Below are 22,972 nucleotides of genomic sequence, written 5' to 3'. Positions count from 1 at the left end.
TACAGGCAGTGCCGAAAAAATAAAACAAGAAAACATTATGAACCCAACACTGTGGGGCGGCGGGCAGGTTTTGTGAGGACTAACATCCTGCTGTCCTGTGAGAACATTTTCTTTCTCACAGGACAAGCAGGATGGTAGTCCTCACATATGGGTGAGTACCGAGCTGAGGATGTCCGAACATGCACCAAATGTACCCAACGGCGTGCAACAGGCACAACAACTGGGGTGGAATTTGGTAGAGGGCATCCTGAACCCCACCGGGCAGGATGAAGGGTGTTGGTATGTCACGTTGGAAATAGGTCACACAGGACAGATTGGCCGAAGATGGAATCTTGTCTTCCGGCTTTGTCCAAGCAATAGTGGGCTGCAAAAGTGTGGAGAGAACTCTAGGTGGCAGCCCTGCAAATGTCAGGAAGCGGCACCAATCGTAGGTGTGCAACTGAAGTCGCCATGGCCCTCACAGAGTGTGCTTTAAGATGGTCTTGAAAAGGAATGCCTGCTTGCTGGTAGCAAAAAGATATGCAGTCCGCCAACCAGGAGGAGAGAGTCTGCTTACCCACAGGTTGCCCTAATTTCTTCGGATGGAAAGAGACGAATAACTGAGTGCTCTTCCTGTGGGCAACTGTACGGTCTAGGTAGAACGCTAGAGCCCATTTACAGTCAAGGGTATGCAGAGCCTGTTCCCCTGGGTTGGAGTGGGGCCTGGGAAAGAAGATAGGTAGTATGATGGATTGATTAATGTGAGACTCCGAAACTACCTTAGGCAAAAACTTAGGGGGGTAGATTTTAAAAAAAGAGCGCGATTGCGTACTTTTGTTCGCGATTGCGCGAACCTAGAAGATGTGGTAGGCCTGATTGACAAACTGAAGAGTAGTAAATCACCTGGACCGGATGGTATACACCCCAGAGTTCTGAAGGAACTAAAAAATGAAATTTCAGACCTATTAGTAAAAATTTGTAACTTATCATTAAAATCATCCATTGTACCTGAAGACTGGAGGATAGCAAATGTAACCCCAATATTTAAAAAGGGTTCCAGGGGCAATCCGGGAAACTACAGACCGGTTAGCCTGACTTCAGTGCCAGGAAAAATAGTGGAAAGTGTTCTAAACATCAAAATCACAGAACATATAGAAAGACATGGTTTAATGGAACAAAGTCAGCATGGCTTTACCCAAGGCAAGTCTTGCCTCACAAATCTGCTTCACTTTTTTGAAGGAGTTAATAAACATGTGGATAAAGGTGAACCGGTAGATATAGTATACTTGGATTTTCAGAAGGCGTTTGACAAAGTTCCTCATGAGAGGCTTCTAGGAAAAGTAAAAAGTCATGGGATAGGAGGTGATGTCCTTTCGTGGATTGCAAACTGGCTAAAAGACAGGAAACAGAGAGTAGGATTAAATGGGCAATTTTCTCAGTGGAAGGGAGTGGACAGTGGAGTGCCTCAGGGATCTGTATTGGGACCCTTACTGTTCAATATATTTATAAATGATCTGGAAAGAAATACGACGAGTGAGATAATCAAATTTGCAGATGACACAAAATTGTTCAGAGTAGTTAAATCACAAGCAGATTGTGATAAATTGCAGGAAGACCTTGTGAGACTGGAAAATTGGGCATCCAAATGGCAGATGAAATTTAATGTGGATAAGTGCAAGGTGATGCATATAGGGAAAAATAACCCATGCTATAATTACACAATGTTGGGTTCCATATTAGGTGCTACAAACCAAGAAAGAGATCTAGGTGTCATAGTGGATAACACATTGAAATCGTCGGTGCAGTGTGCTGCGGCTGTCAAAAAAGCAAACAGAATGTTGGGAATTATTAGAAAAGGAATGATGAATAAAACGGAAAATGTCATAATGCCTCTGTATCGCTCCATGGTGAGACCGCACCTTGAATACTGTGTACAATTCTGGTCGCCGCATCTCAAAAAAGATATAATTGCGATGGAGAAGGTACAGAGAAGGGCTACCAAAATGATAAGGGGAATGGAACAACTCCCCTATGAGGAAAGACTAAAGAGGTTAGGACTTTTCAGCTTGGAGAAGAGACGACTGAGGTGGGATATGATAGAGGTTTATTTATTTATTTATTTATTTAAAATTTTTATATACAGACGTTCATCCGGGATATCACATCGGTTTACAGTGTAACTGAAACAGGCGCCTGGGATGGCGGTTTACATCGAACAGATATAACGAATTAACATATGAACAAATGAGGAGGGGAGAAAAAAGGAGGGAACTAATCAAACAAAACTTATGAGCAAAATTTACAAATATATTTAGAGTATCACTATGTACAAAGTATTCATAAATACAGCAATGCCATGGAAATACAATTGTGTAGAGTTATAAGAGAGAGGAGGGGGGATGGGGAGGGGGTGGGGGGTGTAGGAGGGGAGGAGGGGTGGAGAGGGGGGTAAAAGGAGAGGTGTTTAAAATCATGAGAGGTCTAGAAAGGGTAGATGTGAATCAGTTATTTACTCTTTCGGATAGTAGAAAGACTAGGGGGCACTCCATGAAGTTAGCATGGGGCACATTTAAAACTAATCGGAGAAAGTTCTTTTTTACTCAACGCACAATTAAACTCTGTAATTTGTTGCCAGAGAATGTGGTTAGTGCAGTTAGTATAGCTGTGTTTAAAAAAGGATTGGATAAGTTCTTGGAGGAGAAGTCCATTACCTGCTATTAAGTTCACTTAGAGAATAGCCACTGCCATTAGCAATGGTTACATGGAATAGACTTAGTTTTTGGGTACTTGCCAGGTTCGTATGGCCTGGATTGGCCACTGTTGGAAACAGGATGCTGGGCTTGATGGACCCTTGGTCTGACCCAATATGGCATTTTCTTATGTTCTTATGTTCTTTTCTTACGCTGGATTTTATAAGATACGCGCATAGCCGCGCGTATCTTATAAAATCCTGGATCGGCGCGCAAGGCTGCCGATTTTGGGCAGCCTGCGCACGCCGAGCCGCGCAGCCTGCCTCCGTTCCCTCCGAGGCCGCTCCAAAATCGAAGCGGCCTCGGAGGGAACTTTCTTTCGCCCTCCCCTCACCTTCCCCTCCCTTCCCCTACCTAACCCACCCCCCTGGACCTATCTAAACCTCCCCCCTTACCTTTGTCCCTCGATTTACACTTGCTAGAAGCAGACGTAAATCTACGCACGCCAACGGACTGCTGGCGCCGTCATCCGACCCGGGGGCTAGTCCGGAGGCCTTGACCACGCCCCCGGTCCCGCCCCGACAAGCCCCCTTAAAAAAAACCCGGGACTTACGCGCGTCCCGGGGCTCTGCGCGTGCCGGCAGAGGTTAAATGCCCTCTGCGCGTGCCGGCAGGGTTAAATGCCCTGCTCGCGTAAATCCGGGCGGATTTACGCGAGCAGGGCATTTAAAATCCGCCCGAGGGTGAGTGCGGAGTACCGCCCGGTCCTGCAGGAGTTTAGTGTAAGGCGATAGTTAACTAGGGCCTGTAACTCACTAACCCTGCGAGCTGAAGTGATAGCCAAAAGGAAAATCACTTTCCATGTGAGATATTTTAGGTCACAGGAGTGAAGAGGTTCGAATGGTGGTTTCATGAGCTGCCCAGAGAATCAGATTAAGGTCCCAAGAAGGGGCCAGAGGACGTAAAGGTGGCTTGATATGGAGCAAGCCTTTCAGAAAACGTGTTACGAGGGGTTGTACTGATATAGGGACATCCCCGACACCTTTATGGAAGGCGGCTACCGCACTGACATGCATTCTGATGGAAGAGGTCTTTAGACCTGATTCCGATAAATGCCAGAGATAGTCCAAAACCCTTGGGATTGGACAGGAAAAGTAATCAAGGGATTGCGAAGGACACCATGATGTATACCTTTTCCATTTATAGGAATAAGACTTTCTTGTGGAAGGCTTCCGTGAAGCAATCAGGACACGAGAAACTGAATCTGAAAGGTTAAGTGGTTGAAGGATTAACCTTTCAACATCCATGCTGTCAGGGACAAGGCCTGAAGATTGGGATGGCGTAGACATCCGTCGTTCTGAGTGATCAGATGCGGGTCTGTTCCCAAGGGAATGTGCTTGCGGATGGAGAGATCCTGGAGTATGGGAAACCACACTTGGTGTGGCCAGTGAGGTGCTATCAGGATCATGGTTCCCTTGTCCTGACGGAACTTCACGAGAGTCTTCGAGAGAAGAGGAAGTAGAGGGAATGCATAAAGCAGACCGGTTGCCCACGAGAGGGAGAATGCATCTCTGGGCTGAGAGTGTTTGCTGCGAATGAGGGAGCAGTAATTGTCCACTTTGTGGTTTTGAGGGGACGCAAAGAGGTCAATTTGGGGATAACCCCATTGCTGGAAGAGGAAGGTCGCTACCGAGGGGTTGAGAGACCCCTCGTGCGGTTGGAAGACACGACTCAGTTTGTCTGCCAAGACTTTGTGCACTCCCGGCAAATAGGTGGCCCTGAGGTACATCGAGTGGGAGAGCGCTTCCGCCCAAATCTGCGCAGCTTCCTGACACAGAAGGAAGGAGCCTGTGCCTCCCTGTTTGTTGATGTACCACATGGCCACCTGGTTGTCCGTCTGAATCAGGATGACGTGATTTGATAGGCAATCCTGAAAAGCTCTGAGAGCATATCGCACTGCTCGAAGCTCCAGGAAATTTATCTGGTGTTTGGCTTCCTCTGGAGACCAAGACCCTTGTGTCTGTAGATCGTTCACATGGGCTCCCCACCCGAGGTAGGAAGCATCGGTGGTGAGAATGAGTTGAGGATCTGGTAGTTGAAAAGGCAGTCCCTGGAGGAGATTGTTCTGATCTTTCCACCAGGTGAGAGACAGACGGAGTGCGTCGGTGATATGGACAATGGTCGACAGAGGCTGAGTAGCTTGAATCCATTGTGACCTCAGAGTCCAATGCATGAGCCTCATGGCCAGGCAGGCCATTGGTGTGACATGGACTGAGGATGCCATGTGTCCGAGAAGGACAAGGAATTGCCGAGCTGTTGCTGTATACTGAGACTGCAACTGGTGAGCGAGGAACACGAGGGTTTGCACTCGTTGTTGATGTAGAAAGGCTTTTGCCTGCAAGGTGTCCAAGTCTGCCCCAATGAACAACAAGGTTTGAGATGGGACTAAATAGGATTTTTCGTAATTGACGAGAAATCCTAGAGAAATTAGAGTGTGTAGGGTCAAATCCAGGGACGATCGAGCGGCTTGCTGGGTTGGGGCCCTGATTAACAAGTAGTCTAGATAGAGGTAGATGTGAACACCTTCTTTCCTGAGAAAAGCTGCGACAACTACGAGACATTTGGTAAAGACTCGTGGTGCTGATGCTAGGCCGAATGGAAGCACTCGGTATTGATAGTGCTTTGGGCCTACTAAAAACCTGAGGTACTTGCGATGAACTGGAGATATCGCAATGTGGGTGTATGCGTCCTGGAGGTCCAGAGAGCAGAGCCAGTCTCCTCTTTATAGAAGAGGTAGAAGCGAGCCCAAGGTTACCATCTTGAACTTTTCCTGCTGGAGGTACTTGTTGAGGGTACGTAGGTCCAGAATTGGACGAAGCCCCCCGGATTTTTTGGGGATCAAAAAGTACCGGGAATAGAACCCTAGGCCTTGTTGCGAAAGTGGGACGGGTTCTATTGCTCTTAACTGGAGAAGAAGGGAAACTTCCTGCTCCAGGATGAGAGAGTGATCGGTTACTCTCCACGCTTGTAGAGGTGGTGAGTCCAGTGGAAGAGCAAGAAAGTTTAGGTGGTAACCCTGAGCAATGATTGCTAGCACCCATTGGTCGGTTGTGATTGATTGCCACATGCCGTGAAAGTGGCACAATGGACCTCCCACTGGTATGCTTGGCAGAGAATCAGGCTGCTGCTCTCCAAGGGAAAGTCAAAACCCTGAAGCAGGCCCCGGCTGGGGAGCTGCTTGTGGCTTTTGCTTCCGAGGTTGGCGAGGCTGAGGTTTTTGATAAGGCCTCGTAATTCGGGGACCTTGGTGGTGGAGGATAGTACTTCCTTGGACGGAAGAATGACTTCTTATAGTCCTCCTTGAAGGGCTGTCTAGAGGGGAAGTCAGAAGGTATCGATGAGAGCTGTTTGAGGGTCTCATGATGGTTCTTTAATTCAGCCACTATTTGCTGAATCTGTTCACCAAACAGATTATCTCCTATACAGGGCAGCTCAGAGAGCCTGTCTTGTACTTCTGGGCGAAGGTCAGAAGACGTGAGCCAGGCCTAGCGTCTTGCCGAAATGGCAGTTGCAGACACTCTAGTGGAGGAGTCGAAGATATCGTAAGCTGTTCTTATCTCATGCTTTCCTGCCTCAAACCCCTTGTTGACAAGGATTTGAAGATGTTCTTGGAATTGGTCAGGCAGGGTTTTAGAGAAGTCCTGTATTTGCTTGAAAATGACCCTGTTGTATTGGGTCATGTACAGCTGGTAAGAAGCAATTCTGGAGATGAGCATGGCCCCTTGGAACACTCGTCAACCAATATTGTCTAGGAACTTGTGTTCCTTAACAGGAGGGGTAGAGGAGTGAGGCTTCGTCCATTTTGCTTTCTTTTGAGCCAATTCTACCACAACTGAGTGGTGGTCGAGCTGAGATTTTTGAAAGACAGGGGCTGACTGTACTAGATAGGTAGCGTCAGCCTTTCTGTGTACTGGGGCAATGGATCCAGGGTTTTCCCAGTTCTTTTTGAGGAGGTCAAGAAGAACTTGATGAATGGGAATAGAAGTGATCACTTTAGGGGCATCCAGGAACTGGAGAAGCTCCATTATCTGGTGCCTATCATCCTGCTCCGTCTGAAGCTGAAAAGGGACCAATTCCAACATTTCCTTCACAAAATTAATGAAAGAAAGGTCCTCTGGAGGAGAACGCTTTCTACTTTCAGTAGGAGAGGGAGGTGAAGGTAAGTCATCGGTGTCTGTGGAAGTATCATCACTCCAAGTGTCATAAGGATCAGCAGGCTGACCTGTAGGACGAGAAGGGAGTTGGATACCCGAAGGGCTCGGCTGAGGCTCCGAGAAAATCGAAGGAATCACCGGGGGCACCGTGGACGCCCTGGGGGGTATCGGTGCCGGCATCGAAAGCATCGATGGCGCCGATGTGCGTATCGCCCCCGATGAATGAATCGGTGGCGAGGGACGACATGGCATCGATGGCTGAGGCAATACCCCCGAAGGAGGAATGCGGAACGGTGTTTCTCCTCCCGATGAAGCTGTCAACGGGGAGCGCACCAAAGCCATCGGAGACCCGGGAATCACCGGTTGAAGGGCGGTCATGAGCGCCTCCATCCGGGATAGCAGTGGTGCTAGCGCTGCTGGAATCAGGTCGGTGACCGGTTCCACTCTCGGTGCCGGTGTTGGAGGAACCTGGAGTCGTTGCATCGCCTTGTCGATGGCCTCCTGGACCAGCCGATCCAGTTCTTCCCGGAGACCTGGGGCAAGCAGCCCTGGCTCCATGACGGAAGAGAGAGGCTGAGGCACAGTCGGAGGGACCACCTTTACAGGCGGAATCGCGACTCCCAAATCCCGATCGGGTGAGGGTGGCCTCGATGTCCCGGTCACAGGAATGGTCTGTGCCGTTCCTGGACGGGGCTTCTTCGATGGTGGCTCGGACAGTGGCGAGGTCGATGATTTCGCTCCCTCGACGGTCCGAGACCTACGATGCCAATGGCGAGGTTTCTCCCTACGATCCCCTCGATCTTGAGGGGGAGAAATGGGAGTCGATGGCCGTGAAGACGTCGATGGTGGGCGGTCACCGGACGGTGGTCGATGCTGGGGCGACTTCGACGGTGCCGGTTCCGGTGACGTCAGTGTGATGGACGGCGTCGGGGTGTGAGCACGGAAAAGGAGTCCCATCTTCTCCATTCTGGCTTTGTGACCTTTTGGCGTCATGAGGGCACATTTGGTGCAAGTCAGGACATCATGCTCACGGCCTAAACAATTTACACAGACTCCATGAGGGTCTGTGATAGACATGGTGCGAGTACAGTCCGGGCACCGACGAAAACCCGACGCCATGGCAATAGAAAAATCGAGTAGGCCGCGAGGGCCAACTCGACGGTAATCGACGAAAAATGGTGAAAAACTTACCGGAGTACCGCGGGCCTGAGAAAAGTTAGAGGCTACTGCTGCGTGGAAAAAAGAAGACTGAAGGGGGACCCCTGCTGGCTGCAGAGTTAGTGCCATGCTGGGCATGCCCAGTAGGGGCCAGTCAAAGTTCTGGAAACTTTGACAGAGGTTTTTCATGATTGGGCTCCGTCCTGATGATGTCACCCATATGTGAGGACTACCATCCTGCTTGTCCTGTGAGAAAGAGAAATACCTACAGTACCTGAATGTAAACTAGAGATGTGAATCGTGTGATCGATCGTCTTAACGATCGATTTCGGCTGGGGGGGGAGGGAATCGGATCGTCGCGGTTTTGTTTTTTTAAATATCGTGTAAATCGTAAATCGGGGGAGGGCGGGAAAACCGGCACACTAAAACATCCCTAAAACCCACCCCGACCCTTTAAAATAAATCCCCCACCCTCCCGAACCCCCCCAAATGTCTTAAATTACCTGGGGTCCAGTGGGGGGGGTCCCGTTGTGATCTTCCACTCTCGGGCCACGGGTGCGTTGATAGAAATGGCGCCGGCGCTACCTTTGCCCTGTCATATGACAGGGCAAAGGTAGCGCCGGCGCCATTTTGCTTCCTGTCCCCCGACGTCACGAGCGTAGGAGATTGCTCCCGGACCCCCACGGACTTTTGGCCAGCTTGGGGGGGCCTCCTGACCCCCACAAGACTTGCCAAAAGTCCAGCGGGGGTCCGGGAACGACCTCCTGCACTCGAATCGTGTTGCCGTATTGCAAAATGGCCATATGGCCGGCGCCATTTTGCAAAATGGCGCCGGCCGTACGGCAACACGATTCGAGTGCAGGAGGTCGTTCCCGGACCCCCGCTGGACTTTTGGCAAGTCTTGTGGGGGTCAGGAGGCCCCCCCCAAGCTGGCCAAAAGTCCCTGGGGGTCCAGCGGGGGTCCGGGAACGACCTCCTGCACTCGAATCGTGTTGCCGCACGGCCGGCGCCATTTTGCCATTTTGCCCTGTCATATGACAGGGCAAAGGTAGCGCCGGCGCCATTTCTATCAACGCACCCGTGGCCCGAGAGTGGAAGATCACAACGGGACCCCCCCACTGGACCCCAGGTAATTTAAGACATTTGGGGGGGGGGGTTCGGGAGGTGGGGGATTTATTTTAAAGGGTCGGGGTGGGTTTTAGGGATGTTTTAGTGTGCCGGTTTTCCCGCCCTCCCCCTTCCCCTCCCCCTTCCCCCGATTTACGATTTTTGACGATAAATCGGGGGAATTCCTATTAAATATCGCCTCTAACGATTTTTGACGATTTAAAATATATCGGACGATATTTTAAATCGTTAAAAAACGATTCACATCCCTAATGTAAACCGATGTGATATCAAATCAAATGTCGGTATATAAAAAAATAATAAATAAAATAAATGTGGCCGAGTAACGTGAGTATTTATTTATTTATTTAGGGGTTTCTTATATACCGAGGCACGTTTGCAAAACATCACCTCGGTTCACAATGTAACATAACTTAGCAACAGGCTTTACAATAATAACCTTAACAGGTAGGGGTTAACAAGGGCAGGAGATGATAATACGAGAAATATATACAAATGTACAAGTTGATTTTAACAATTAGGTTAAATAAAGCAATAAGGATAATTAGCAGGGTTAAGTAATAGATGGAGGGGGAAGAAGGGGAGGAAACCTAGAGTGGGTGGGGGGTAAGGAATAGGCGAGGGTCAGATGGGGTAGGGAGAGAAAATAGACGGTGCGAGGGTCAGGTGAGTAGTTGACGAGCTAAGCTGTTTGTCGACCTCGGATAGAGCTGGCTAGATTGGACAGCGTGGTTGTGCAGTCCAATCTTAATATCATGGCGATATTAAGTCAGAGGTCCCGAAGAGTAAAAAAAAAGTAAAAGCAAAAAAAACATTGAAATTGGCTGGCAGCTGTCGGGTCGAAAACCGGACGCTCAATTTTGCCGGTGTCCAGTTTCCGAGCCCGTGGCTGTCAGCGGGCTTGAGAACAGACGCCAGCAAAATTGAGTTTCGGCTGTCAAACACGCTGACAGCCGCCGCTCCTGTCAAAAAGGAGGCGCTAGGGACGCACAAGTGTCCCTAGCGCCTCCTTTTGCCCGTTTCCACCACCGTGCCTCATTTAAATACTGTATTGCGTACACAGGCGAGTGGCCTGTGCGCGCGCCGGGAGAGCAGGTGTTCGCCCGCTCTCCCGCGGACTTTACTGAATCGGCCTGAAAGGAAATTGAAAACCTTCAACAGCAAATTCTGCACAATATAACACAAAAGAAATATTGGTGTTTTCAAACCAAAAAGGGCGGGATTCTGGACTGATCTGCAGCATTTCAGGAACAAAAGTCAACAGGTAAATACCAATTTTCCTTTCCTGTTCATACCCCAGATAAGTCCAGACGAGTGGGATGTACCCAAGCTCCCCTAAACTGGGAAGGGAACCTGAAAGAACTGTTCACAACACACTCTCCCCAAACCATGCCTCCTCCAGTCGGTAACATAGAAACATATAGAAACATAGAAATGATGGCAGAAAAAGACCAAATGACCCACTCAGTCTGCCTAGCAAGCTTATGCCAGAATCTGCTGCACTGTGCAGGTTACCCTCATGCTTATCAGTTTCCCAGACCATAAAAGTCAGGGCCCTCGGATGTTGTTTGAATCTAATTTCCCTTAACCCTTGCTGTGGAAGCATCAAAAGTATAAAGCTTAGTGATTAAGGGTAGTAAAAGCCATATCAGCAAGTTAACTATCGATTATCAGCATTCCTTTAATTAAATCAAGAAAAAAATGAAACAGAACTGAAATCACTGTGTAATAGCTCTACGTTTATTTACTATTTGGGATCTTGCTAGGTATTTGTGATCTGGAGTGGTCATTGTTGGAAAAAGAAAACTGGGCTTGATGGACCCTCAGTCTGACCCAGTATGACAATTCTTCTGTTACCCATAATAGCCAAAAAAAACTCATTTAAGATAAGACACAATAATTCTCTAGAACTACTTTTTGTGTAATTCATTCATTCAAGAACAAAAACAATTTTTGTTTTTAAAAGTCAAGCGATTTTTTTTAATCTGCTGTATATTCCTGATATAAATATGATTTGAAGAAGACAATATGTAACAGATGTTTGTTTATAGAAATCAAGAATTTAGTTTTCCTCTAGATCATGGGTTATTTTCTGTAAAATGAGAGGCAGTTAATTTTTGTACACTGATTATCAGAAAACTAACTGACAATCACAAAATATTTTCGTAGAATTAGTAGTTGCCCCTACTACCACCTGACCATAGCATACAGGCCTCCAGCCCAACTGCACTGCTGTTTCTCCCTCCTGCTGCTGCCACTGTGTCCCTCCGGCTAGCATGTCCTATGCCACTGTATCCCCACCTTCTTCTGACCATGAAGGAGCCTCCTTTCAGTCCCCGTGGCCGCTGGAGCCATAGGGGCATGCACATTAGCTTGCGCATGTGTATACTGCTGTCCATGCATGAGCACAGGCTATCATTAGTAATGACTGACAATGACAGAGCTGGGAAACTATAAATAGTGATATGGTCAATAAACCCAGTTTTGATGAATCAAACATCTTGCTAGCTGGAGATGAGAACTACTGCAGAATTTTCTAAAATGAACAAAAAATATTTTGCATATCGAATAAATTGTATATAATCGCTTAACTATCACTCAGATCGATACAGTAAGGCCGCGTTACAAAGAGTGCGGCAGTGCCCGGCGCACCCTCGTTTCCCCCACACACTGTTCTGATCACATACCGCTCGATACTCTATTTAAATTGCTTGCAAATGCAAGCCGCGTCTGCAAAGAGTTAGGCGAAGCGTTAGGCCCGCGCAACCCATTTTACTGTATAGGCGCTTAATACAGCCAGACTTTGCCAAAAGATGGCACCCAACTTGCCTCCCCTCCCCTTACAGCGTCCATAAAATTTATCTAGCACGAGTCTGGAAACCCACCTTACTAGCCCTCCCCCCCTACACAGCACCTAGAAATCTGCCCAGTGTACCCCAATCTAACAATTCTCACTGTCCCCATTATCAAAAGTACGCCGAACACTACCATCACCTGCGATTCAACCTCCATCATCCAAACGTACTTCAGACCCGCAGTTCATTTCCTCCCCTACACATACCCTCCAAACGCACATAGACGGGCGTGCTTTCATTGGCCGGAGCGCCCGTCAATTTGGGCGCACCAGCCAATGAAAGCACATAGACGGGCACGCGTGACCTCACGGCGTGCGTCACGCGTGCCCGTCTATGCGCTTTCATTGGCCGGAGCGCCCAAATAGACGGGCGCTCCGGCTATTTGGGCGGCAAGTTGGGTGCCATCTTTTGCCAAAGTCTGGGAGCTGTGTAGAGGTTAGGCTGGAGCGCCCAAATCGACGGGCCGATGGAGCCGTAGCTGTTGCCGAGCCAGGAGAACCGGGACCTGCGCGGGGGGGACACACCGCTGCGAGCCGCTTTCGCCGCCGGCTGCCCCCTCCGGAGGGCAGCAGAGAAGGGAAGGGGCTGAAAAGTAACAAAAGGTAAGTTGCCACATGTCGAGCCGCTTCGGGAGGAGGGGATTTTCGGTTTCTTTTGGGGGAAAGTTTGCCATCTACCATTACCCCTGCCTCTAACGCAGGGGTAAGGATAGGCAGTAAGTTAGCAGGTTAAACGTGCGGCAAAACGGCAGGGTAAAATAGTGATAGTCAGGGCACGCGTTACTGTATGGGAGGGAATAGCTAATTTGATCGTTTACATCTGATATACATGCCGCGGGCGCAAGGGGTTACCCGGGGATTTAAAGAGGCGGTAAGAATGGGTTAAAGGGGATAGTGTATCGCGGGTTGGACTAACGCGGCCGAAATGTGAGTAGAAAGCGGGTTAGGAGCAGGGTAACCGCGGCCCCACTTTACTGTATTGAGCTCACTGATTGATATGGCACTCATTACTTGCTGGAAAATTTTCACCAACTAAATATCACATTAAAAGAAGAGAAAAGACATGTTACAGAACTGTACAGGAAAGGAAATCTCAGATTAGACTGAAATCGATATATGCTATAAAATTAGAAAGTGATACAAAGACATTCAAGAACAAAACTGACTTCAACAGAAGGGGGAAGTCATAAAAATCATGAACCAGTTTGCTATTACTTACCCACAGTGGGTGTATTTGCTGCACTTTGAGAAGCAGATGATGATACAGAGGAGTTACTCTCTGCACGTACCAAGGGAGCTGTAGAGTGTGCACTCGTATTAGATGTTAACGGTGGGCTGAATGGCCTAGGCTTAAAACAAAATATTAGACAAATATTAGCAAATAAGAAATGCACAGTAATTCCAAAAAAATATATAATACAAAATACAATGCTTTCTTAAAACTATCTCCCCCTCCTAGGGGCCAATGTAATATAAAGCGTGGAGAGCAGGCGCTGAAAGCTCAGCACCCGCTTTCCTAACGCGCGCATGGCACCTGCAAGCGGGCGCCATGCAATACTCAAATTAGGGGGTCGCACTAGCAAGGAGGCTCTAGGGTCGCTTGCTTGACCTTAGCGCCTCCTTGCTAACGCGACCCCGCTGCAGCTGCCGGTTATGAAGACCAACGCCGGTAAACTCAGTTGAGTTTATCGGCGGCCATTTTCATTACTGGCAGACGGCCAGTTATGAAAACCGATGCCAAGTTTACCGGCGTCGGTCTTCATAACTCGGCGATCTGCTGAGTTTTTGGGTTTTTTTTATTTTTTACTTAAAAAAAAAAAAAAAAAGAACAAAAACAATTTTTGTTTTTAAAAGTCAAGTGATTTTTTTTAATCTGCAGTTTTTTCTGTACTTCTTTTACCTGCGCTCAGCTTTTAACGCCTGCTCCAGACAGGCGTTAATAGCTGAGTGATAAATGTGCGTCTGAGACGCACATTTATTTTTTTGCATGCGGAATGAATGAGTAATAGGCTCATTCACATGCATTTGCATGTGTTGAGCGCTACTACATTCACTCCGCGACCGATGCAGGTTAAATAGGCGATAATCCCTCTATTGCATTAGGGGGTGGATTAGTGCCTTTTTAACCCACGTCGGAGTGCGGGTTAAACAGTGTGCTCGGCTGAGCGCACTGTATTGCATCGGCCCCTTAAGATGACATGCATTTTCTGTTGAAATACCCTAACAGCATTCTAGCTGGTCAAATGAAAACACACAGGCATACAAGAGAATTAAGAGACTGTTGAGAAAATTAAATTAATAGAAATATGCTACTATGGCACCCTTCCAGTCCAACATACCCTGGGAAAAATAATTTGAGATTCCTTACTTCTTGGTTTGCATGCTATAGCAAACATTTTTAACTACCAAGTGATGGTGCAAAAATATTAGTGCTGTTGGTTCTGAATCTAGACAGTCTACCTGCCATAGGAGATTTTTTTCTTTTTTCATTATTAATTTAAATAATCCTGTAGCTTATTAGAAAGAAGCCTTTTGTTCTTTATGCTTGCTTTGCAAAAAACTGCCAAACCACAACCAACAATGGCCAGCATTTCTCGTGAAAAAAAAAAAAAAGAGACAATTACTGAGAGGATCTTATTAAACACTATAAAGAAAAAGTCCTAGTAAGCATAACAGTTTCACTTTCTGCACTTTTCAAAATCCTAACATTGCTGTTTAAAGGGCACTTGTATGGCAAGAGCCTGACAAAGAATTTATTGATTTATATGAGAAAAATACTGAAGTGTTTTTAATGATTAAATAGAAATAGAGCACACTATTGGACAATTATATATAACAATCCAATGTCTTAACAGTGCAACTTTAAATTGATATAAAACATTTTGATCTTTGAAAAACAAAATAAACGTGTTTGTCAATTCTAATTTAAAAAATAAATGCAAGAAATTATAACAAAATGCATACTATTTCATTAATCCCACTGAGTTTTGCTGATGGAAGCTTTGGTCTGGAAGTAGGCCTTGGAGGGGGTACAATAGTTCCCACAGATAGAGGAGTTGTGGGTCTAGCAGGAGGAGATACTGTTGAGAAAAAAAAAAGAGTATTATCAAAAATCATAATATTAACATGCAAAGTGTTTGGCAGAAGTCTTATGTTTTACTCTTTAAACACAACTTCAAGAAGTTAATGTAAAATTTGTATACTAAGGAGTACAACAGGAAAGATGGATTTAATAAGGCTGTAGCAGTGCATTCATGAGATATAACTGTTCTAATAAACATGCTCTTAAGAGTGTTTTGATTAAATAAGTTCAGAAATATATTGATGCCTACCTGTTCAGCAATTAACCAGAGAAGGCATATGCTCATTTGTAAAAACAGGTCTAAAACCTCCAACCAAACCACATTGGGGTTTTTTTTAATTTGTTCTTATGTGTCTATTTTTTTTTCTTTTTTCATTATTAATTTAAAAAATCCTGTAGCTTATTAGAAAGAAGGGAAAGGGAAAAGGGGAAGTACCTGGAGGATGAACTAAAAGGCTGGGAGAACGAGAGAGATGTGGATCAACAGTGGACCAATCTAAAAGGAGCAATTACCAAGGCAACTAATCTATATGTTAGAAAATTAAAGAAAAGCAAAAGAAAAATGAAACCTATCTGGTTCTCAAAGGAGATGGCTGACAAAAAGGCTAAAAGAACAGCATTCAAGAAATATAAAAGATCCCAGAGCACAAAGAAGAATATCTAGTACAACTGAGGGAGACGAAGAAATTAATCAAAACAGCAAAAAGTCAAACGGAAGAGAGGATTGCCAAGGAGATAAAGAGAGGTGACAAAACATTTTTCAGATACATCAGTGAAAAGAGAAAAGTGGTATAGTGAAATTGAAAGGTAGAAATGATCAATGTGTGGAGAGAGAAGAAGAAATGGCAGAAATATTAAATGAATACTTCAGTTCTGTGTTCACTAAAGAGGACCCTGGAGAAGGACCGTCGCTAGTTAACAAGAAACTGGAGGGGAGTGGAGTAGATGTAACTCTATTTACAGTAGAAAATGTATGGGAAGAGCTGGAGAAACTGAAAGTGGACAAAGCCATGGGGCCTGATGAACTTCATCCCAGGATACTGAGGGAGCTCAGAGATGTGTTGGTGGGTCCGCTGTGTGACCTGTTCAATAGATCCCTAGAAACGGGAGTGGTGCCGAGTGATTGGAGAAGAGCGGTGGTGGTCCCGCTTCACAAGAGTGGGAACAGAGAAGAGGCTGGTAACTACAGACGGGTTAGCCTCACTTCGGTGGTGGGAAAAGTAATGGAGTCACTGTTGAAAGAGAGAATAGTGAAATATCTACAGTCGGGAGAATTGCTGGACCAGAGGCAGCATGGATTCACCAGGGGAAGATCCTGTCAGACAAATCTGATTGACTTTTTTGATTAGGTAACCAAGGAATTGGATCAAGGAAGAGCACTCAATATCATCTACTTGGATTTCAGCAAAGATTTCGATACGGTCCCGCACAGGAGACTGGTGAATAAAATGAGAAGCTTAGGAGTGAGTGCCGAGGTGGTGGCCTGGATTGCAAACTGGTTGACGGAACAGAAGACAATATGTGATGATAAATGGAACTCTCTCTGAAGAGAGAGCGGTTTTAAGCATTGTACCGCAAGGATCGGTGTTGGGACCGGTCCTGTTCAATATCTTTGGGAGTGACATTACGGATGGGATAGAAGGTAAGGTTTGTCTTTTTTGCGGATGACACTAAGATCTGCAACAGAGTGGACACGCTGGAAGGAGTGGAGAGAATGAGACGGGACTTAAGGAAGCTGGAAGAGTGGTCGAAGATATGGCAGCTGAGATTCAATGCCAAGAAGTGCAGAGTCATGCATATGGGGAGTGGAAATCCGAATGAACTGTATTCGATGGGGGGGGGGGGGGGGGGGGGGGGAGGCTGATGTGCACGGAGCAGGAGAGAGACCTTGGGGTGATAGTGTCTAATGATCTGAAGTCGGCGAAACAATGTGACAAGGCGATAGCTAAAGCCAGAGGAATGCTGGGCTGCATAGAGAGAGGAATATTGAGAAAGAAAAGGGAAGTAATTATCCCCTTGTACAGGTCCTTGGTGAGGCCTCACCTGGAGTACTGTGTTCAGTTCTGGAGACCGTATCTACAAAGAGATAGAGACAAGATGGAGGCGGTCTAGAGAAGGGTGACCAAAAAGGTGGATGGTCTTCATCGAATACCTTATGAAGAGAGATTGAAGAATCTAAATATGTACACCCTGGAGGAAAGGAGGAGCAGAGGTGATATGATACAGACTTTCAGATACTTGAAAGGTTTTAATGATCCAAAGACAATGACAAACCTTTTCTGTCGGAAAAAAATCAGCAGAACCAGGGGCCACAAGTTGAAGCTCCAGGGAGGAAGGCTCAGAACCAATGTCAGGAAGTATTTCTTCACAGAGAGGGCGGTGGATGCCTGTAATGCCCTTCTGGAGGAAGTGGTGAAGACCAGAACTGTGAAGGACTTCAAAGGGACGTGGGATAAACACTGTGGATCCATAAAGTCTAGAGGACGTGAATGAAGAGTGGGTGGCTCGCGGGAATGACGGCTACTGCCTGGAGATAATACCCTTATTCAATAAACATACACACAGTTAATGTGACTCCAACATTGCTCTAAGCTTCAACGGCAAGAGGAAATGTGGAAAAAAGGATTTGCGTTCACAAAAAAGCGGGGAGTAGCTTGCTTGTTACGGTGGTTACTACCCCAAACCAAATAAGCCTGATACTTCACTTTCAACAGCATAGCTCTCTGCTTCAACGGCAGGGGGAATGAAAAAAAGTGATCTATATACAGACAACAACCAACAAGGACTGAATTACATAGTCTGGGTAAACAAATAAGCATGGGTGTAGCTTGCTTATTGCGGCGGTTACTACCCCTAACTAATTAAGCTAGATATTTCACTTAAGATGCAGTTCCAACACTGCTCTCCACATTAATGGTGGAGGTGGAAGGGAAATAGAACCAAAATTTACTAAGAGCCAAGAGTAACAGATAAGTATGATAAAAAAAAAAGAAAAGGGCGAAGCTTGCTGGGCAGACTGGATGGGCTGTTTGGTCTTCTTCTGCCGTCATTTCTATGTTTCTATCTTTCTTTATGCTTGCTGCTCACTTTGCAAAAAACGCCAAACCACTACCAATGATGGCCAGCATTTCTCATGAGCTGCTTTAGGGTGAATTTCTAAATCCAAGTAAAAACTAACATATAAACAATAAAAAAAGCAAGTACAGCAAACAAAGTCATTTTCATAATACACTGAAAAGTTCTTATATTATTTTCTGAAATACTGCATCTCTCTCACATGGTCATTCATCAAAGTGCATTATGGCATTAATGCCCTTGATAACGCATGCAATTTTTTATCGCATCACAAGACACAAATGCAAATTTGGCAAAATTATTCAAAGAGGTGGGATTGGGGAGGGGGTTTGGGCAGGCTTAATGAAAATAAGGGGCATTATCACTCCGTGCAATAGCATAACGTACACTATTGCTCACTTTTAAAGCTGGAAATAACTACACCATTTTTACAGGGGTTAAGCTGTGAGATATACCCGAAACGGCTGTAATGCAATTTGCGATAAATATTGCAAATTCCGATTCGGGCCTTTTTGGGCATGGGAGAGAGGGAAGTGGAGAGTAGAGAGAACCTCTGGGGTGGCACACATAGTAGTCAACTATTTATATCACTATAGGAGGGCCAGCTAGTAACTTGAGGTGAGGTTTTGGTGGGTAGGGTTTTGGGGCCAGTTTTCCTCACTCCAAGTCATATCTTCACTGAGGTGTACTGTGATGTTTGTACGTCTCACTCTGCATGTAAAACTGGCCCCAAAACCCTAAACCACCACCAAAATCACCTTGAGTTACTAGCTGGCCCTCCTATAATGATATAGTTGACTACTATGAAGGCCTTATAAAGAGTGTCTCTCTCTGCCTGTCTGGGCACTTTGCAATCAGCGAAGTACAAGTATTGCGAGGTGCATTAGCTACCTATGCGAAGCACTACCTATGCGAAGCACTAAAATTATCATAGCCATGCCCCCTTTTCTTAACCTGGACATTATCCATGTGAAAATTATAGCATTTTGATTAATCTAGGGGTCAGTGAGCTTTTAATTTAATAAAACACCCAAGCACACACAGATTTTATAGTTCAACTTGGAAATGTACTTTAAAATGCCAGGAAGCCAAGCAGGAACACAGTGGGCTGCTGTGAGTATGTGCTGTCAGACAGCCACAAAGAAAAAATTTTTATGATCAAAAAAGTGACAAGCTGAGATGCAGAAAAATATTTGATCAAAAAAATAAACAAATGGGAAAACAAAATAAATTTAGAAAAAGCAGCCCATTCCACAGCAGACTTTAATCCTGAAAGTTTCACCAATTTCAAGCAGAAGATCTATCTCTGCTCCAGCTGAATAAGATGCCTTGTCACAATCGTTGAATGTGGTCAATAATAAAATATTGCAATGATGAAAATGTGTTGTTCATAAATGCAGTGGCGACTCTGTCCTCATTGTTTTAAGACAGAACTTATGTTCAAGAATACATCATCTGAAAACTCTCTTCGTCTTGCCAACATAAAGCCGGCAAGGACAAAAAATAACATATACAACATCATCTGTGGAACCTTCAAATTTAAATTCCACTGTGGAATGGGCTGCTAAAATTTCAATGAAATTTTTCTGTTTTATATTTTGAATTTTTTCTTCATTTGCTTGTATGGGTTGAATGAATAAATGCTACACACCATTTTACTTCAAGACCTAAAGCAATACCTCACTGAGCTTTCATCCCTATAGATACCAAAGGGGAGAAAAACCTTAGTGAATCAGGACATAAGTCTGAAACAGGAAAGCAAATTGAATGAACAAGTCAGTGATTTTACTATTTATAATAAATTTCTTAATATACAAAAATGTAATGTTTTTCCCTTTATTTGATTTTTTTTCAATATTTGAATGTGGAAATTTTTCAGGAACACATTTTAAACAAAGCTGGGATAGATTATGAAGTCACCAGAAAGCATAATTGCTTACCTGTAACAGATGTTTTCTGAGGACAGCAGGATACTGACTCCTCATGCTTGGGTGATGTCATTAGATGGAGTCCGAGGTCAGAGCTGTAAAGCTAAAACTTTGAAGCTCTATAATGTTTTACTTGGCAGGTATGGAGCTTTCCTCATCACAGTGTCTGTGCAGGGCCCCATCAATATTTAGCTATATACTGAAAAATATAGCTCTTAGGGGAGGTACGTTTTGTGAGAATTCGGTATCTTGTCCTTGGAGAACATCTTTTACAGGTAAACAAATCTGCTTTCTCAAGCAGGATGCAGAGTCCTCACGCATGGGAATCCCTAGCTACAGATTGTCTTCAAACACAAAAGGGGAAATTAAACATCACAAGGAGCAAACTCAGTTTTGTTGGGAACAGACTTTTTTACCCTTTGTTTTTGGAAGGCAACCTCGAAAGACAAAAATTGGCCCTAATGGGAATTGAGATGGATTTTAAATCTCAAATACAACTTTCTGGACAGACTGACCAAACCTACTGTTTCATTGGGAATCACTATTTAAACAGTAATGAGATGTGAATCTGTGGATGGAATGCCACATCGCAGCATTGGAGATCTCTTCCATGGAGGCTGATCTCAGGTGCTGCCATGGCTCCTCCATAGTTAAGCTTGCCTAGGCATAACAGAAAGAGATGCAACCTGCTATCTAATTAGACAGTGTGTTTAGCTGCAGCAATTCCAGGTCTATTGGGATCAAAATAAACAAGCAATTCGGTAGACTTTCTCAGGGCTTCAGTCTGCTCAAGACAGAATACTAAGGGGTGAATTTTCAGAGTTGTGCATATAAATTAACATATTTGCACGTAAGAAACCTATACTAACATAATTGGTATTTTATAAAAGTTGAAAGTACATGCGTGATTTATGTTTTAGGCACACATATATGCATGGAAAAAAAGGAGTGGTCCAGGGGCATTCCAGGGCAGGGACAACAGTTACGCATCTAAGTTGCAATTTTATAAGGTACTTACATGCGTACATTTGGCAATTTAACTCACATAATTTTACACCTGCTAATTATCTAGCATAATTGATTTTAGACTTGTTTATTGTGTATTATTTGACTGGATGGGAGATCTAGGTGAACTAGGAGGAGCTCAGATTGAAGAATCAGGAGGGTCTTGATCTAGAGAAAGACTAGGTGAACTGGTAGAGTAATTGGTAAACTAATTTCAATTATCTGTATATGTTTTAGAATATACCAGTTTATGCGAATAAAACAAGATTTACATGAGTAAGTCTTACTTTATTTTCGCTCATAAAATATAAGTGCATGTATAGGTAGGAAAAGTATGTGTGTTCAAAGTACTGTATGTATTTGTGTGTATGTTCTCGGGTAAAGATAAGCATATTTTATAATACACAGGGAAGGCTTATAAATAAAATGAAAAGCCTGGGAGTGGGACCCAATGTGGTGGAATAGATTACAAATTGGCTGACTGACAGACGTCAGCAAGTAACGACAAATGGAACCTATTCTGGAAAAAAAAAAATAGTGACAAGTGGAGTTCCTCCAGGACTGGTTCTAGGACTAGTTCTATTCAATATCTTTGTGAGCGATATTGCAGAAGATTAAGAAGGTAAAATTTATGTTTTTGCGGATGATACTAAGATCTGAAACAAAGTGACCATACCTCAAGGAATAGAAAGAATGAAACGGGACCTAGGAAAGCTCTAGAAGTGGTTGAAGGTTTGGCAGTTGGGATTCAATGCCAAGCAATGCAGTGTCATGCATCTGGGGTAAGGCGATCCAAAGGAGTTTTGTGTGTTGAGGGTGAAAGACTGATGTGTACAAACTAAGAGAGAGAACTCAGCATAATAGTGTCTGATGATCTGAAGGTGGTGAAGCAATGTGGCAAGGCGGTGGCTAAGGCCAGAGGGATGCTGGGTTGCATCGAAAGAGGCATAACCAGCAGGATATAGGAGGTGATATAGCCACTGTACAGATCCTTGGTGAGACCTCACCTGCACACTGTGTTCAGTTCTGGAGCCCTCATCTCAAAAAGGATAAGGACAGAATGGAAGTAATCCAGAGAAAGGTGACCAAAATGGTGTATGGTATGTATGGAAACCATATGAGATGAGCCTGAAGGACCTTAAAATGTATACCCTGGAAGAGAGAAGAGACTATGGAGATATGCTACAGACATTCAAATACCTGAAAGAAATCAATGCACAAAAATCTAATATTTTCAGTTGTAAAACTAGGGGCCACAATATGAAACTCAATTGGGGATGACTAAGGAATAATATCAGCAAATATTTCTTCATGGAAAGGGTATCTGATGCATGGAATGCCCTCCCAGAAGGTGTGATGAAGACAAGAACAGAAGTGAAATTCACAAGGGCATGGGACAAACACATAGGATCTCTGCTGGTTAGAGAATGGAAATGAAGAAATGGGGTAACTATTCTATTACACCTAAGGTTTACATTTATCTGCTGTCACTCACTATGTAATGTCATTTAGAAAGAGGATGATTTCACTTCATATATCATCAGCTTTTGACACTGATAGGCCATTCTATTCTTTTCACAAAGCTATGTTCTCTTGGCACTGGAAACAGAGTAACTAGATGGTTTCAGTCTTATTTTTTCAACAGATAACAGATCAGGATTAGTCAATCACAGTCCATCTAGAACAGAGCTTTCCAAAGTGTGTGTCGCGACACTTTAGTGTGTCGCCTGAGGTGTGCCGGTGTGTCGCGTAAGCCCGGTGCACGTGACACACCAGCAAGTGGGAGCCAATGTGGCCGCCGGTGGAGCTCATCCCACTGGCGGCTGAGCAGTGAAATATCGCTGCAGACACACAGCAGG

General features: G+C 45.0%; 1 protein-coding gene across 5 annotated transcripts in view; it reads right to left on the bottom strand.

The window, feature by feature from the left end:
* The window catches only part of FCHO2 (FCH domain only 2), a 532,544-nt gene that overhangs the window by 201,461 nt on the left and 308,111 nt on the right, over positions 1–22,972 (bottom strand). For all 5 annotated transcript variants that reach the window (XM_029574710.1, XM_029574736.1, XM_029574720.1 and 2 more), the window contains 2 exons: positions 14,988–15,103; positions 13,243–13,372 (listed from right to left, as the gene is read on the bottom strand). In XM_029574710.1, the coding sequence (XP_029430570.1) occupies positions 13,243–13,372; positions 14,988–15,103 (246 nt within the window). The remainder of the gene's footprint in view (positions 1–13,242; positions 13,373–14,987; positions 15,104–22,972) is intronic.

Source organism: Rhinatrema bivittatum, chromosome 1 (assembly GCF_901001135.1).
Source record: "Rhinatrema bivittatum chromosome 1, aRhiBiv1.1, whole genome shotgun sequence".
NCBI lineage: Eukaryota > Metazoa > Chordata > Amphibia > Gymnophiona > Rhinatrematidae > Rhinatrema > Rhinatrema bivittatum.
Note: the sequence above shows the minus strand (reverse complement) of the source record. Positions and strands in the feature narration are given on the sequence as shown.